Below are 16,603 nucleotides of genomic sequence, written 5' to 3' on the forward strand. Positions count from 1 at the left end.
TTGAGTTAGCATAGGAGTGACAGATGGTGTATACATCTATATGGTAATGAATCTGAGCTTATTTTGTATCACAGGAATATACTGGTTCTCAGAGGGGGAATATGGTCACAGAGCCATTCCCTGTACTGTTACATACATTTCCTATACCTTTCATCCCAGTACCAAAGTTAAACAACCCTGATTTAGCACTAACATAGTCATTATGCACTGTGTAGACACTTAAAGGACGGCATCAGATGATGACATTAAGGAACTGCACCAAAAGGAGGAAATATGTCTTTAACTGACTGACAAAGACTTTCAAAGGTGATTAGTAATTAACAGCTTAGAAAGAAATTTGCCTCATTAACTTCAATCATGATTTCAGTAGTGTGCTGTAGAGATCCCAGTATCTTCACCTCCTGAGTGCTATGTCTGTATCTTAAATAATTTTTTTTCCTGACAGCAAACGGTCTCTCTGGGTAAAGCTGAGGAAATGTTGTATTTCTTTAAAATTTCTTTAAAATTTCAAGCCTCTGCTGGTGTAATCAAAATGCACTGACTGTCCATCTCTGTGCAGAAGTCAGAATGTGCAGAAGTCAGTGACATATCATACTGAGGGTATCATCTTGGTTCTTCTTTATCCAGTTCAGATGCTGTGGAGTCTCCAACTACACTGACTGGTTTGAAGTATACAATACAACCCAGGTTCCAGACTCCTGCTGCTTAGAATTCAGCGAGAACTGTGGACTGCATTCCCCAGGGACCTGGTGGAAAGCGGTGAGTAGCTCCCCAGCAGCAGCTCCGCAGCTGCTTTGCAACCCGGGTAAATGGCAGGCAGCTTGCCATTTGCAGGGCTATACAGATGACAATGTGTGTTGTTCCCCTACTTAATCAGGTTTCATAAGGCACATGTCAAGCGGTGGCTTTTGACCTCCAGTGAAACCGCCGAGTTAATTATTTTTACAAGCTGAAGGCTTTTCTTTCAGTGGGCTGTGAGGCGTTGTTTCACATTGCAGACAAGTACCTGCCAACACTGATCTGGAGCACAGTCTAGGTAGATCTAGCTAGGTAATCACAGCATCGTCCTTTTTCGTGTCCCACGTACTGGTGTCAGGTAGAGACAAATGTCTAGTCCACGCATGTAGCACAAGCCCTGGAGCAGCAGCCACAGTGGCCCAGGCAGTGGTGAGGCAAGAGGACTGTGTGAGCCTGGAGTGCGCTGCTCCTGCCAGGAACTCATTCAGGGGTTTCCGCTGCACAGCAGGAGAGTGAGAACTGTTCTGCTGAATTGCCAGCAGCATTTTTTTTTGCAACGAGTTTCTGCACTTGGCTGTAATCAAATTCAAAACTCCATGGGATAATTTCTCTACAACATCTCCACAAGATCTTTCTAGAGCAGATAGTCAGAGCCTAATTTCTTATCTGAAATTAGCTCGCAATTCTTTGCGTTCATTACAGGTAGTACACTTACTCAGGAGGGGTATGGAGTAAGGCCAGCTGATGAAGTGGAATTATAAAGCAGTTTTGATGGTTCCAATGGTTTGTGAAGACAATGAGTAAAACTCTCTTGGCCACTTCCTAGTGAGATTTCATGCACATGGATTGGCACTGGCAGAGGCTGTTCCAACAAAACATGGCTCCCTTCTACCTCTCAAGCAGCTCAAAGTCAAATTTTGAATTCAAAGGACTTAAAAGTTCTACTTTATTCAGGGTACCAAGAAGATCAGTGCAGGGTGACACCATGCCTTCTGGTGGGCATTAATATTTTTCCTTGATATTAATACCTATGTGGAAGCCACTAACTGAAGGCTGAATGATTCTTGGTGATGTACATTTACAAGACAGAGGGCACAATTTTTGCACAATGTTCTCTTACAGACATTATTTATTACTTACACATTATTTAAAGAAAGGTTTTACTTAGGCCAGTTCCACCCTTCCCAAAACTGGGACAGGAACAGAAGGTTACAGCTACTGCAGAATTTAAAGCAGGAAAAAATAATGCAGGAGTGCCCATACTGCAATTTAAAATCATGGAAAATGGTATGAAATAGGCCCATGTGCACCAGAGTGGCTAAGGAGCTCTCACTGGAACTTTTGGGTTCAATATATATATATGATAATAAAAATTTTCCTGAAATTTGGAAAAAATGAAAGGCTCATCCTGACATTTTAACTGCTTCTAGTTGTTTTTGAGAGGCCAAAGAGGATGCAAATCCACTGCTTGTTTATTTTTAGTTACTGGCCCAATTTATATGGAGCAGTGCCCATGCAGCACTTTTGAAGTGCATTTTTTTTGTGTGTGTCATTACAATTAGTACTCTGTGTTCAAGTGTCAACCCAGAAACACACAGTAGTTGCTCCAATGCTGAAATAATGATAATCCAGGCTACCTAGCAGCTTAGTCTGAGCTGGCTCTTTTCTGTCCATCTATTCCCAGGGGAGTAGAGTTTTGTGTTTGTGGCTAATACAGTGTTCTGGGTTTTTCTTCCAGCCTTGCTATGAAACAGTGAAAATATGGCTCCAGGAAAACTTACTAGCAGTGGGAATCTTTGGATTGTGCACAGCTATGGTGCAGGTACAGTTCAATATTAATTTTCAAAACCTAATAACCCTAATGAAATAAGTAACCACAGATCCAGCTATACTCTGTCTAAGCCTTTTTTAATAATGCAACATTTTGCATCATGTTAGCATAACACTCTGCAAGATTTGAGTCTTTTATGTTTTTATAGTTAAAAATACTATGTACAAGGTACAGGGTTAGGAATACTGCACACATTTTTCTGGTTTACGGTGCACTGCACCTTAGTAAGTGGTTTTTCTAAGGCTTAGATTAGACTCAGGGAGAGGCAGTCCCTGACATCCAAAGCCAGAAGCCTGACCAAGGTAGGGTGAATTGCTTTTATGGTACCTGTATTTGTCCAGTAATTCCCCAGAAAGGACTATCCACTAAAAATACCTAACTTCAAGAGAGATTAAAGGTAGCTTAAGTCTTCAACCCCATCCTCAGTCCTAGGCTAAGTTACAAGTTGGAATGTTGTTACCAGTACTCCACCTTGCCAATAAAACCATGTTCCTTTTCTATTAATGCAGGAAAACTAGGTAGGCAAGACCAGCATGGACTTGCCTACTAGAGTTTGACCTGCAGTTATTTGCAGCCTGACTTTGACCAGAGAAGAATCTGTTGTCAGTGCAGTGTCTCTTGCATACCCGTGTCTTTCATCCCGCTTGCCATGGTTGTGGCCATAAGATAGCCCAAATGGCCCAAACCTTCAGGATGCACAGGTGAAAACTGGGCTGGAGCTCAGGCTCTTTCAGCCTTCAGTTTATGGCCGAAAGTCCTGTTCCTTAATGCAGTGAAGCCAGAACTTTAGTTGCCAGCTCCATCTCTCTTTCACATGCAACATAAGGAGGAAGGATGGCATCACTAAGCTAAATAATACCACGTAAATCCAGATTAACCTGTGTTTTGGTGGTTGCTCTTTTGTTGTGTGTGTGGTGGGGTTTTTTTTGTTTGTTTTTGCTTGTTTTTATTTTTGTGGTTTTGTGTTTTGTTTTGTTTGTTTATTTTAATTTTGCATGGCATACCACTGGCAGCAGCAAGAGAGAGCCTGGGATCAGAATTCCACTCATATTCCCACTTAATACATAACACAGGAGAAAGAGACATGCCATTCTGCCTAATTAACACATTAACACAAATGCCTGACACCTTGTAGGCCCAAATTCAGTAGAGTTTTTGTTTTCTAGTAGAATAAGCAGATATGCTTAGGAAAACAAGCACAACACAATCACATGGCAGAGAAACAACATAAGGCTGTTGTTAGTATATTATTACCATATTTTAAGAAACAGCTTTTGAGCATCTATTCAGCAGTTACAGAGTCTTTAAAAGATACAACAAAAACACAGAAGCCCATGTCAGTCCTTCTTGTAGACCCTGATTATATTTAGGGTATTTAAGAGACTAGTATCTTTCTGACAGAAAGAAATGCCTTATTCGCGTAGGAGAAAACACTTCAAACAATTCTAAAATGCTAATATTCCTAGAAAATGCTGTGAAATACAGAGAAAACCCTTCAGAACACAAAAGATTTTTAGTCTGTCTTGCAGCTGCTATGTGACTCAATCTAATTAAAGATGAAAGTTTTGATGCACTGTCACCTAAAATGAATTAGGCTCCCTCTATTGTTGCTGTTACAGTGTTGACTGGCCCTAAGCATGTCACAGCTTTTGTTTTTCATGTTAACAATCTTATAGTTGCATCCTGTAGGTGTTCTTCTGCTAGGAAGTAGAAGGCAGTATTCACGGAAACTTCCAAAGGGCATGTGCTTACTATAAAACAGCTCACTAAAGCCTAGTAATCTTATTTCACTGTGGAAGAATGGGAAATGAAGAAGATAACAGCTTTAAAACGTATTTTAAAATTTATTTTTAAAGTATTATATGTGTTATTCATGTACTCCTTCAAAATACTCATTAACAGGAACTACTCTTTCTATGAAGAGTAAATTTGAAGTGGTCAAATTAAGTGCTTAGAATAGAGTTCATACAAAAAAAATATCTACTTGGTAAACCTTTATTTCAATGACATTTTTACAATGGTGTTGCAAAGGAATAGTAACAACCACTTAGTACATTCATACAAGTACTACAACAAAAAGGAAAACAAGATTCTCTTCCCCTTCCCCTTTTCTGATGAGACAATCTACCAGAGGCAGCACAGCAGGTCCATAGTTGGGCTGGGGAAAGAACCACCACCTCCCTGCTGCTTCTCTTGAATAGGCTGAGTAGAAAGACACATACATTGTTGATGAGGCATTGATGGTTATGATTAATGCATGGACAGTCTCCAGTGATTCCCCCATAGGGAGCTGTGCACACATAGGCTTGGAAAAGTAAAGTACAGTAAAGTAAACTACAGCATCCTTCGGGTCATGGACCAACCCAATTGTCTTTCAAAGCAACAGCTACAGAGGTAACCACAGAGCCCCACAGCTGTGGCTTGCTACTATAAAATATTTCGAGCAAAAGACGTCCAAACATTTATTTTCAATATACCTCTTCCCAGTATCTGGTGGCCAGTTTCTGTGGAGAAATCAACTTTCCCGTGCTGTCATTTTTCATTCTGTAAAACAGCAATACAGATAGGACAAAAGGCAGACAAGACATGAGCCAGCAGGAAAAGCAGTGTGTGATGTGTCTTCCTGTGTGTGAACAAAACCAGTGTAAGCATGCTTTTCTCTCTTTTTTTTTTTTTTTGTTTTGTTTCAATAAATTGGAGTGGTTTTTTACTTACTGAAAAATGTTTGTTTGATTTCTTTTAGATTCTCGGACTCACCTTTGCAATGACCATGTATTGTCAGGTAGTCAAGGCAGACACCTATTGTGCATAGATACCATTCCCAGTCTTTCTGCTCCTCCTCCAAAGGACACAGGAGAAGTCTCCTTCATGCTCATTCGTCTGGCCTTTTTTTTTCACCCCCGCCCCCGGCCTTTGTACTATAAACTGTGTATAATGCTATCTTTCTGAAGATTTTTGTGAATCACCCCACTTTACTGAAGGAGGAAGAAAAGAAAAAGCCAGTACTTGAACTGGCAGAGGTAAGAAGCAGCCTTGTCTTTAAACAGAAGAAACCTCCAGAGAGCAATGGCTCCTTCCATGGCCTGTGGCAAGGCAGAGGAGGCTGCTTCTGAGGGGCTCATCTGCAAACCGATGGTAGGAAAAGATTGCGCTGAGGCAACCTCTGCAAAACCTGTGAGGTTGCCTTCTCACGTTTCACAGTCTGGAAGAGAGTGAGTAGAAAATGAGCGTTCTTCAGTGTGGAAAGAAGGTACAGAGCAGCTAGCACTGAATGCAATTGTAATTTTACTACAGTTTGCACACAGCTAAGATGTCAAGATCAAGCAGTCCTGCCTCCAAGTGTCTCAACATAATTTTGTAGCCAGGAGAGGATCATCTTCAGAAATGTTATTTTAAAGGAGTATTTTTGATCTGATGCACTGCAAAGTCAGGCTTTTAATCAGAATCTGTACAGTGAGATCTGGCTGTAAAGAGAAAACAACATTGGACATTGTCTCACTTATTAATTGCCAGTGGCATATAGATGGTTGACTGTTTATGTAATATATAGTACATTCATATACACATACTGTTCTGAAAGGAGGTGAAAATACCCAGCATCTAACCTCAGAAAGAGGGAACCTTTCTATCCCATTTTACATTCCAACTGAAATAACTGAGTATTATTTCTTGTAGGAAGCACTATCACTTATACCTCTGGGAAACAAGTAATTACTTTCAGCTGTATCTTCATTTCAGTAAACAACTTGTGAGTGGGCTCTCTCTGTCATTCGACTATGGCTTTATTTTTTTATCATCCCTGTTTCAAGTTAGTCTGCCAAAAAATATCACTCGTTTCCACACTTGAAAGTCCGTACAAAGCTGTCAGCTGCTCCTTCCCTGAATGTCACCATTTCATTAATTTACTTTGGGATATCATCATCTGCAGGCATGATAGAGTTTGCCTTGCTGAGGAAAAATCTTTTGCACAGTGTTCATTTTTCTGAGAGTTAACACTTAAATATGCTTTTATGCTTAGCTTTTTTTGTTTTTTCCAACTACATGCTTACAACAGCCAAGACACATCAGTCTGCTAGAACTGGAGTCACCTCTCAGTTCTGTTTTTCAGACCCATCTCCCTCTGCCTGGCTGTTGGCTAGAATATGCCCCACATTTTCTGGAATTTTCAGAAATCAAAGTCATAACTTTCCTGAACCAGAAACCAGTTGTCTGATTTCCTCACCCTGCATTGGTAACTGGAGTAATTTATGTAGTACCCATCTGTGCACACTTTCTAGTGATGGCACTAAGAATCAGATGTTTCCAGTTGTTCAAACAAACAATTCCCCATCAGCAAGCAGCCTCAAATAACGCGCACACGTGCCAGGGAGGAGCTGAAGCGCTCCAGGGAAAGGACACAGCAGGGAACAGGCAAACAGAGCAATGCAGCTGGCCTGCTCCCTGCAGCCCGCCCCTGAGACCTCCCAGCCATGGACAGTAGGCCAGTGAGAGCTGCAATGCCCTGTTTTCCCAGAAAGCTCAATGCAGCTGTTCCAGGCAGAAAAAAAGGTTACCTGGTACCTTTAGTGCTTACAACAGCAAGTCTCAGCTATGACATTTGTCACCATTTTGCTTACTTTGATTTAAAGGCAATTTCCAGCAGTAAAGCTGGACTCACAGACCCACAGCCTATTGAACAATCTCCTTAACACCTGTAAGTAACCATTTCTGAACCTGCACCATTGACAAATACTACTCTCACTGCTTAGGTTTTGGGTTTTTTTTCCATCTTTGCTGATTGCCTGCGGTCTTCTCACCCTCAGGCTACTCCATGTTTTGTGGGGAAGTGCTTAGAGCAGTCTGGTGTGTGAAAGAGTAAGTTTCTTTTAAAGTCTTACCCCCACCTTTATGCACCAACCACTGTAGCATGGGACATGTAGCTGTGCAGGCTAAGTTGAAAGTAATGTTATTACTTGTGTGCATTTTATGTGGCTTCCTAATCACTCACTATCACAGCGACCTCAGCACAACTTAAGGATTTTACTGCCATGCTGACAAGCTTTGACAAATGTTAACAGACCCCGACCCAAGAGAGAGGTTAAACTGAGTAGCCCACACATGGGCACACTGTACCCCAAGCAAGAGACCAACTCCTGGTGTTACAATCACCAGTCTCAATGCTCTCTGCTTCCTGAGCCCAGGCTGACCTGCCAATAGTCCTGCTCTTCAAAAGATGGTGTAAGTTCCTTCCCTCTCTCCTCTCTGTTACTTTCTTTCCTGCATAGATGCAATTACAGGTTAGATTCACCATTAGTTCCTGCCATGGTTTGTAGTTTGTACATACAGGTGCTCCTGCTGACAGCTCAGAGTTTCCACCGCTGAAAAGCAGCATAACAGAGTGATGAATACATTATAAAACATTGATTTTTAAGAAAGATAAAAGGTAGACAAGTCTATTTGTAGTGATTGCTGCCATTAAAAATTAATACAGAGACAGCAGACTGATGATGGCTCAGCTGATAAGAGCAAACCATTGTGCAACAGAGCTCCCGCAGATGGCAACTCTCATCAATTTCCCTGGTGGTGGTGTAGAGAGAAGAGAGATCGCAAACGTGTGAGCATCCCAAGAATATGCACTGAGCTCGTAGAGAAGACTGCTAGACTTCAGCTAAACACACAGAACAAATGAAATGAGAGACAGAGACTGAAGACAAGTCACACTTCAAGAGTTCCCTCTAATCATTTTCCACCATTTAGGTGTCTTTACAACAAGATAAACTGCCTCGGTTTTCAGAAACATGTATCTACAGGGAGTATAAGCAATACTCACTTTGTAAATCCCAGTCACTGCAACAGAAACATACGGCACTAACTGCTGAAAACAAAATTAAAAAACAACAAAAAAACCCACAACCACCAGACAACACATTGCTGCTAATAATTCTTCCTTTTAAACACTATCCTTACACTGCCAACTGAGATGCTACTGCAACTTGTTTATAATTTGAACTGGACTGTTTCCTATATTTGATGTTATTAACTCCCTTCACACAGGCCAGACAGATGTTACGGTGCTTAAAGCATTACCAGCACAATCCAATTTCAAACCTCTGAACACACTGCATATAACAAGCCTCAGACTTATCATATTTTCTTCTTGAAAGCATTGCATCCTTTCTCTGCTGACAAGGTTAGAAAATTTTGTGATACGTAACAGCAACCATCTTTTTTAAAAAAATCAAAAAAGATAGTTCCATATTATGGATAAAAATTCACATTGAACTGGTTGGTTATAACTACCCTGTAGTACATAATACACATGTAAAAGGCTGCTTATATCGTACATATGCAGAGCAACACAGAGTCATTCCAATTGCTTCCATTAGTGTTTTGTCACTTTTGGTAAAGTCTTTTATATTATTTTCACTTCTTATTTTTAAACATGAAGGAAGACTCTATACATTTAAATTAAAGACAGAACCAAAGGCAATTGAAGGAGAGCACTCCTAATTTATACTCATTGCTCTTTCTGCTTAATAACAAGATGTGAAAGCACAGAGCACGAGGCTTGACCTACTGAACTTCGCAACACCAGAATTTAGCTTTTAGATTGAGTCCAATATAGTTCTAGTTTTTCATCTTCACAATTATAACAATATATATACATATGTATACTTAATAGAATATGGTTATTTTCCTGTACAGTAACTGTCAGTAGCAGCCAAATCTTATTGCTTGTACAACAGAATTATTTAGCTCCACATTGTATAGCACACAATCACTGAAATACACTCCAGTTTCTGTTCTATGAATATTTCTTTTGCTCCTCCCCCTCAAATTATATAAACTTGTAAAGATTTATTCTTCCATTCAATAATTACCATTTGAATGCAGTATTGTATGTTTTACAATATGGAGAGGAAGGAACTGCACAATGGCTGTATTTTATCTTGCATCAGCAATATGGCTGCTATGTGAATCCTCCCATGCCCCTCATTCCTCACAAACTAATTAGGAACTTGGTTACGTCTTTCAGTGCGTGTGGCTCCCGGCTGCCTCTGCCCCCATTCGTAGATGGGGCAGAAGGTTGTTAGTGTGGAGAAGGTTGAAGCCATTCATTCACCCCTCAGCTTCATTGTTGTGCTATAAATGTGGCACCAGAGGTAAGCAACAGAAACCAGCAGCTGGCTGTGGCATTTCTTTTAAAACCAGATTCTTCATTAACTTTGTTTGCAAGGACTCGTGCTGAGCGTGAATGATCTTCACATATACAGAGTTAGACAATTCACAGTAAGAAAACAAGTCAGGACTTGCCATGGGAAATTTTGTTTGGATTCTTTGTGAATGCCAGATTGTCACTGGCATCTTACCACAGTAGGCAGGTCTCCTCAGTTCTTTGGATTTTTGTCGCTGCAACTACAATGATACATTTTTGTGCATTCATATAAGAACAAAATATAAAATATACATTTTTATTTTTAAAAAGTTATTAAATATTCTTTAAAGTTTACAACAGAATGTCTTTTGTATTCTTTATAGTCAACTACACTGCAAGCTATATAGTGAGTATATACATACCCAAAGATGTGTGTGCGCAAGTGCACACACAGTATACATAATAAAAAAGATACACAGAATACATATTTTTGGTAATTTCTCATTACCTATCTTTGATTTGACCTATCCTTCCTTTTATATATATATATATATATATATATATTATTTTGTTGTTGTTATTGTTAAGTGGCTAACCCATTCCCAAGTAAATTTATAACATTTTCTGTTTCCTTTTAAGGGCAACCTGAAATTATGAAATAGTGGATAACAATTAAGATAATACTGGGGGATGAGGTTTACAGCATAACAAAATACTCAGACCCAAACTCAATTATCTTCTGTTTAGAACTTGTCTGTTACTGATCATTTTGAAACAAATGGACCTCTCTTTTTCTGAGGTGGTTGCTTAAATTCAGAAATTACATAGAAAAACTTAGAAAATTAGCACCAGACTCTGTTAAACAGGAATGACTATGAACTAACACTGCCTTTTTCAATACAATTTATTGTACCCTCCAGGTCAAACAGCTTCACAAGTGAAACTGCTCTAAACTGGGTGCATTTTGAACAAAACCACAGGCATAGTATTGAAAGGGCAAGGGTAGATGTGGTGTGAAAGTGGAGACCCAGACGTTTTAGAGGTTGTTGCAGGAAACCTCACAAAGGATAACCCAAACCATTGGTGGAAGTTTCTTACAACTTCCTCGGTTCGGTAGGCACATTTTTATATTCCTTGAATTTTCTTCATCCTGTTAAGTGTACCACTAGCTGGTCTCATTAACCACATCTATCTTTAATCCCTTTCTGACTTTGTGAAACTTTCCACTTCAGTCTTACATTGTAGCAGCTAATGTCACAATTTCATCATGCCATGTACGTGTAAAAGAACCCTTCTTACATGGATTTTAATGCTGCTTTTCAATTTCCTTTATGCACCATTGAATCAATACTTCAGGAATGCTAACAATGATTCGTACAGAAATACATGGGCACAGAGCGGCTGTATTACCTTTACGGCCCAATTTGTCTTTCCACTAAAGCTTAAACCTGGGTAATAGAGTACACTATTGATTTTCAACATCCCATTGTTTTAAAAAACTAAACTCAGTATGCCTTCCCCCAGTAGCTATCCTTGTTCAGTTTTCTTTGCTTTCTGAACTACATGTTGGCATATACAGAGGTGTTTCTATTTTAATTAACAACTACCCTAGTATTTTAGCTGACGTCCTGCATTTTTGTCAAATGTACTTAACACAACCTGAGAGTATCAGGCTTAGGTGATTATACTAGCTGTGTGATACAAAGTATTTTCTGCCTGCATGGCATTTATTTTCAAAGAGAGTTAAGGGTAGCCTATAGAACTTCATCCAAAGCTTTGTCTTGACACGTCAGAAGTGCAAAATACAGAGCCAAATCTTTCTTACCTTCCCATGTTAAAAACCCCAAACAGATAATCATTAACAACTCACCTAGTGAGTGCAATTTGAAAGGCCGTTCTTCTGAAATCCCCCCAGTTGCCTGTGTAGGTCATTTGACCCTAGGCCTTGCTTTCCTGCCCTTCCCCCAATAAAAGTTTCCCCATAGAAATACTGTATGTTATTCTGTTCACTAGAAATCGTGGGGTTTGTTGACCTGTAAGAACAGCTTAGTTTACATTCCTCCCTGCAACAGCCAGAAAGCATTCACTACCAAACCCACACCAGTGCATGTTAATATACAGAGGGCCTATAAGTCATCTTGCAATGTGCAGTTTTTTTAATAAAGAAATGGCTGATCAGTTAAACTGGTTTCTCAAACAACTCCCTGGTACCTTTTATGCAGAAGTTGTTTAGGCAGAATATTTTGTTACTACAGAATAACTTAACAGAGACTTCCCAGTAATTGTGGTTATGAGAATAACTTGAAAGTATGGGGTCCTTATCCACTGTAAACCTCCCCTTACATTCCCATGGCACTGCTATTACAGAATGTGGTTCAAATCACAGCCAAGACAATAAAATATAACTGTATAGAACTAAATCTATATAAAACAAAGTACAGCATAAAAACCCAGCTGTTAATGTGTATTATGTGTTTATTTTTCCATATGGACAGTGACAAGAGTTTCAGGTATAAAGCATTCATACTGAAGACATGACAAACTACTGTAGTAATAAAGGGATTTCAGGATCTGGTTTGTGAAAGTCTACTCAGATGAACCTCATCATCTCCCACCTCCACAAACACATTTCCTTTGCTGTAAGGCTTAAGCTCATCAATGCTCCAGCCCTTCCACCTTTGCCGTACCATTTACATTTGCTGTTCTGCACACAGGGATACCTGGTTAATCAAGGTCCCCGTCTGCCAAATGCAGAGGGGATTCAGCTATTTGTATCGTGTAACTCAAGGATAGGCATCCTACATGGCTTTACAAAGTTCAGTTTTGACATCGAGTTAGGAGACCATAGTCCCTACATAGCAGAGAAAAGGGAGTACTGTAACCAGGTGGTTCATGTCAGCCTAGTTATGGACCTAACTAGTGACTAAACCAGAATTGCTCTCAGTGTCCTCAGTTCCCCAATGCAAACCGGCAAATGGCTGGATGAGCACGGGTACCCCAGTGTTCCCCAGAGAAACAAAGGCTGTGAGGATAATTTTTTTTCTTTTAACCCAGTCTACCTTGGAAACTCAGTGTTATTGCATCATCCACAGATGCCATCAACCGATTCTGACACTATATCTCAGCTTGGATAGTAAGCACCCAGAATATTGAGCTGAAAAATGCTTCAGCTTAGAAATGTTGCCATGCTATTCTTTTGAAATGCTCACATGCATCCATACACTAGTGAGGTCACCAGAGCAGCATATGCATCCCTCACATTTTGTGCTGTGGCAGCCTGTCCAAGACATCTTCTACAAAAAAAAAAAAGGGGGGGGAGTGGAGGAGTGGGGGCCAATTCTCAAGGAATTGAACCCTCCCCCACCCAGGGAGTTAAAGCTGTTCACAGACTCAATTCTCAATGCACAAGTATGCCAGGAGAAGAGCACTTCACCATGGTGCTGCTTGAGTGCTTAGTTGGAACACCTTGTCTCACTCTATCACCCTATACCAGATAAAGTCACTAACAGCTTCTTTATAATCCTCAGAGCACCACACAGATCTCCTTCCCCAGCAATGACCACTGTCTTTGCGCCCATATTAACTTCATTTGAAAGTCATGTTGGAATTCATTGAATAAGGAAGCTGCATTGAGCTACAAGAGAAACTATTTGGGAAAAATGTTCACGCTGTGAGCTCAGCTGCAGGAACTGGACACAAAAGAATGTTAGAAAAAGAAACAGGAATATTTCCTCCTAGAAGCAAGAGGTGGTTTTGAGTATTCTTCTGGTGAGTAGCTAAGTTATATTACTTGGTCTCTCAAAATAAAGATGCCTTGAAATCTCATGGTTGAAAATACTCCTACTTTTGGGGAAATAACAGAAATTGTGAACTCAGACCCGTGCAAAACTTAAGGAATTATGGATTTGCAAATGCAAGAAAGTACCTAGACTGAAGTAATGTGTCATATAATTATCAACTCACTTTCCCTAAACAAAAAAAAAAAACAACTCACCAGCTTGGAAGTACAGCTTGTTGTCATGGAACTTGCTTGATATTTGGTGCTAATAAAAATTGAAGTTTTAAATCTCCTTCCTGTGAAGTCCGTGCATTAGAGTTCTTCCCTATTGAACACCTTATTCCTAACTGTGCACCACAGCTAGGTACCCTGACACAATACAATCTTCATTAGCAAAAGGTCATTTGAATTAAGCGCTCACAGGTTTAAAAGAATTATCATACGGAAAACTGGCACAATTAAAAGCCTGCTGCAAATCACTCTCTTGATGGAATGAAGTGTTAATGTATGCTCAAAAATCCAGGTACAAAGGTCCTTTGAAGAACTAGCATACACCAATGCAAGCAATCTTTGCTGCGGATGACACAGTACTCCAATTTATCCAAAATTCTGCACCAGGATAGGCAAGGAAGGGAAACCAAAAGTGACAGGTATGGAAAAACATAGATGAAAAGTATGGGAGAAGGTTGGAAACAGACACTAGACCTGGGCAGACAGCACTTGGCACCTGAGCAGTATCCCTTGAAATACATGGTCAGCTCATTCACAAGAGACACAGTGCAGTGTGTATAAAGCCTCTCGGGTCCTCCTAGTCCCTGTGATTTAGCAGATTTGGAGGTTTTGAGTCTTGTGTAGATAGTGGTTCTCTCAGTTCTGGGACTGAAGTAGTCCTTCTCTGTAGCACACTGTGATTCAGACCTGTATGACAAAAGCTGTGATGCTCTACTGGTACTGCAGCCAGGGGCAATCAGTCCATCCTTCTGATAGTCTTCATCTTACCACCCCCCACAGTCATATAGGTAACTTCCTAGCTGGAGCACTGCACCCAATACCGTCACCAGGAGCAGTGTACCAGCACTCATGTACCCCATACAGCATATACAAGGTCAAAGGTATGGATATCAATGTTTAGTGCAATTGTTTACCTTTTTTTTTCATTGATGCTGCTTTCATCCTTTTCCAACTGTTTTCCTGTCCTCTTTAGACTGAACAATCTACTCCCTCCTAGGTGCTGCAGGTTCACAGAGCTACTGAAGGACACTGGAATACTAAGATGATGAAAACACTTACAAGGGATACAGACATTGATTCCTCTTAAATCCTCCAACATTTGGTACTTCCAGCCTCACAGGAAATCAATCCAGGGAGCAGCAGGGGAAAATTTATATGTAATTTAAACATTGCTGAAAACTGCTGAGATCCATGACATTTAAAAGAACTCAGCATGTCACAGCTGATGTGTCAGGGGTCACATGGAGCACAGCGTCCTGCAAGTTAAAAAGCTGTCTTCAGGGCAATTACACAGAACGTAAGGGTGTTCGGCTGCCCAATTGGATCTAGTACCAAACAACCAAGTGTCCTGTCGCATTATTTGCAGCTCTCGTGCAGTATAAACAGAAATTCAGGACAACACTGCCATTCTCAGTGCTGCCAATTTCATTTTAATTTAGTGAGCTCTCACTGAAAATTAGAGAGTCCCTGAGAGCTTTACAGCATGAAGTGGCAAATTAAATTGAAATTGAGATAATCCCCAGAAACGTGTACACAGGTAAAGCAAATCTAAGTTCAGACACCTTTCAGACTGCTAAGTTCTTACATAAATAAGAAAAAGCTATTTCCTACAATGAAAATATTCTCAAGACTTTCGTCTGAAGACATCTCAGAATGCATCACATTGTGTCTATACTCTCATAGCAGTGTGATGACTCAGATATCTATCAGAGAATGAAGTACTATTGAAATGGGTTACATGATCTAGAAGCACCACAGAATTTCACAGACGGGAGTTTCAAAAAAAATTAAAAAGTCAGGCAGCCAGCCAAGCCAGTCTTTTTCAAATTTCCTCTGGCTGCCTTATTGAGAGCACATATCACAAGCCTCAACATAATATTCACTTCAGTATTTCCAAATAGCATCATTTGCTTATTTGAAAGCCTAAGCAAGATCTCTGTTCAGATAGGAAAGTTGCTCAGCTCTGCTCTGCACCTCTTGTTTTTAAGGTCTGGGTAAAATTGTTCCTGTGGCAACAATATAATAAGAAGCGAAAACCCACAAGGAATGACACTCCTAGTGTACAGATGTGCACAGAGGAATTTAAGCCCCAGGAATGAAAGCAGATTTGCCAGTAGGCAAGGTTGTGCTATAGTTTCAGTTATGTCCTCAGTGTAATTTTTGAAGCAGAGAATATGATGATTCCCCAGGGAAACTGCACAACCACAATGCCTAAGCATATTTAAAGATTATTATTCAGGGCTTTTAAATCCAACTCCATGTTTCCATTAATCCACTGAGCTGCCAACCCAATCTCACATTGGCAGGCTTGCTTGCTCTCTAACAATAGAGAGCTTCTTCAATATTAAGGTCTTAATCTTAAGTACTTCTGTATGACTGAGAAATCCTAAACAGTGCACAGAAGATAAACATTTTCCCACTACACACACATATGTATATATACACAATGGTATTAGATAAAGGCAGATGTTCCCACACTAGCAGGAGAAATGTGTAATACATCCATTCATTTTAAATCAGCCCATGTGTCCCTGCAGTCACATTGTCCCCCGCTTGTCTAGACCCAGGGTTCAAGGGCTTATCTCTGAAGGACAAAAGCTGTTTTTTCTCCTGCCTTGAAATGCCAGCTTAGCAGTTAGAAAGATGTTCATGGCAGGATTCACAGTACTCTGATAATGTTGATGGGAAGCACAGCAGCTAAAGAGACAGACAGACAAGCAGATGGTTAAAGTTAGCAGGACCAGCAGCATTTCTGATATTGGATCTCTGCTACTTTCCACCATATTATTTTTTAAAAGCATTCAGCCAAGACAGATTTTGCCTAAAATTTAGGTTAACTAGAACGCATAAGCTGGATATGTATCCAAATCAAGATTTTCTGAAAAATCAT

General features: G+C 40.1%; 1 protein-coding gene across 7 annotated transcripts in view; it reads left to right on the forward strand.

Annotated features, from left to right (window-relative positions):
* Positions 1 to 13,774, forward strand: part of TSPAN4 (tetraspanin 4) — a gene marked incomplete at its 5' end in the record, with an annotated part of 446,839 nt that extends 433,065 nt beyond the window's left edge. For all 7 annotated transcript variants that reach the window (XM_082059144.1, XM_082059146.1, XM_082059143.1 and 4 more), the window contains 3 exons: positions 628 to 759; positions 2,477 to 2,560; positions 5,313 to 13,774. In XM_082059144.1, the coding sequence (XP_081915270.1) occupies positions 628 to 759; positions 2,477 to 2,560; positions 5,313 to 5,381 (285 nt within the window). In that variant the 3' untranslated portion in view covers positions 5,382 to 13,774. The remainder of the gene's footprint in view (positions 1 to 627; positions 760 to 2,476; positions 2,561 to 5,312) is intronic.
* Positions 13,775 to 16,603: the final 2,829 nt, after the last annotated feature.

The sequence above is a fragment of the Streptopelia decaocto genome (assembly GCF_964273445.1).
Source record: "Streptopelia decaocto genome assembly, chromosome: 7".
In the NCBI taxonomy this organism is placed as follows: Eukaryota; Metazoa; Chordata; class Aves; order Columbiformes; family Columbidae; genus Streptopelia; species Streptopelia decaocto.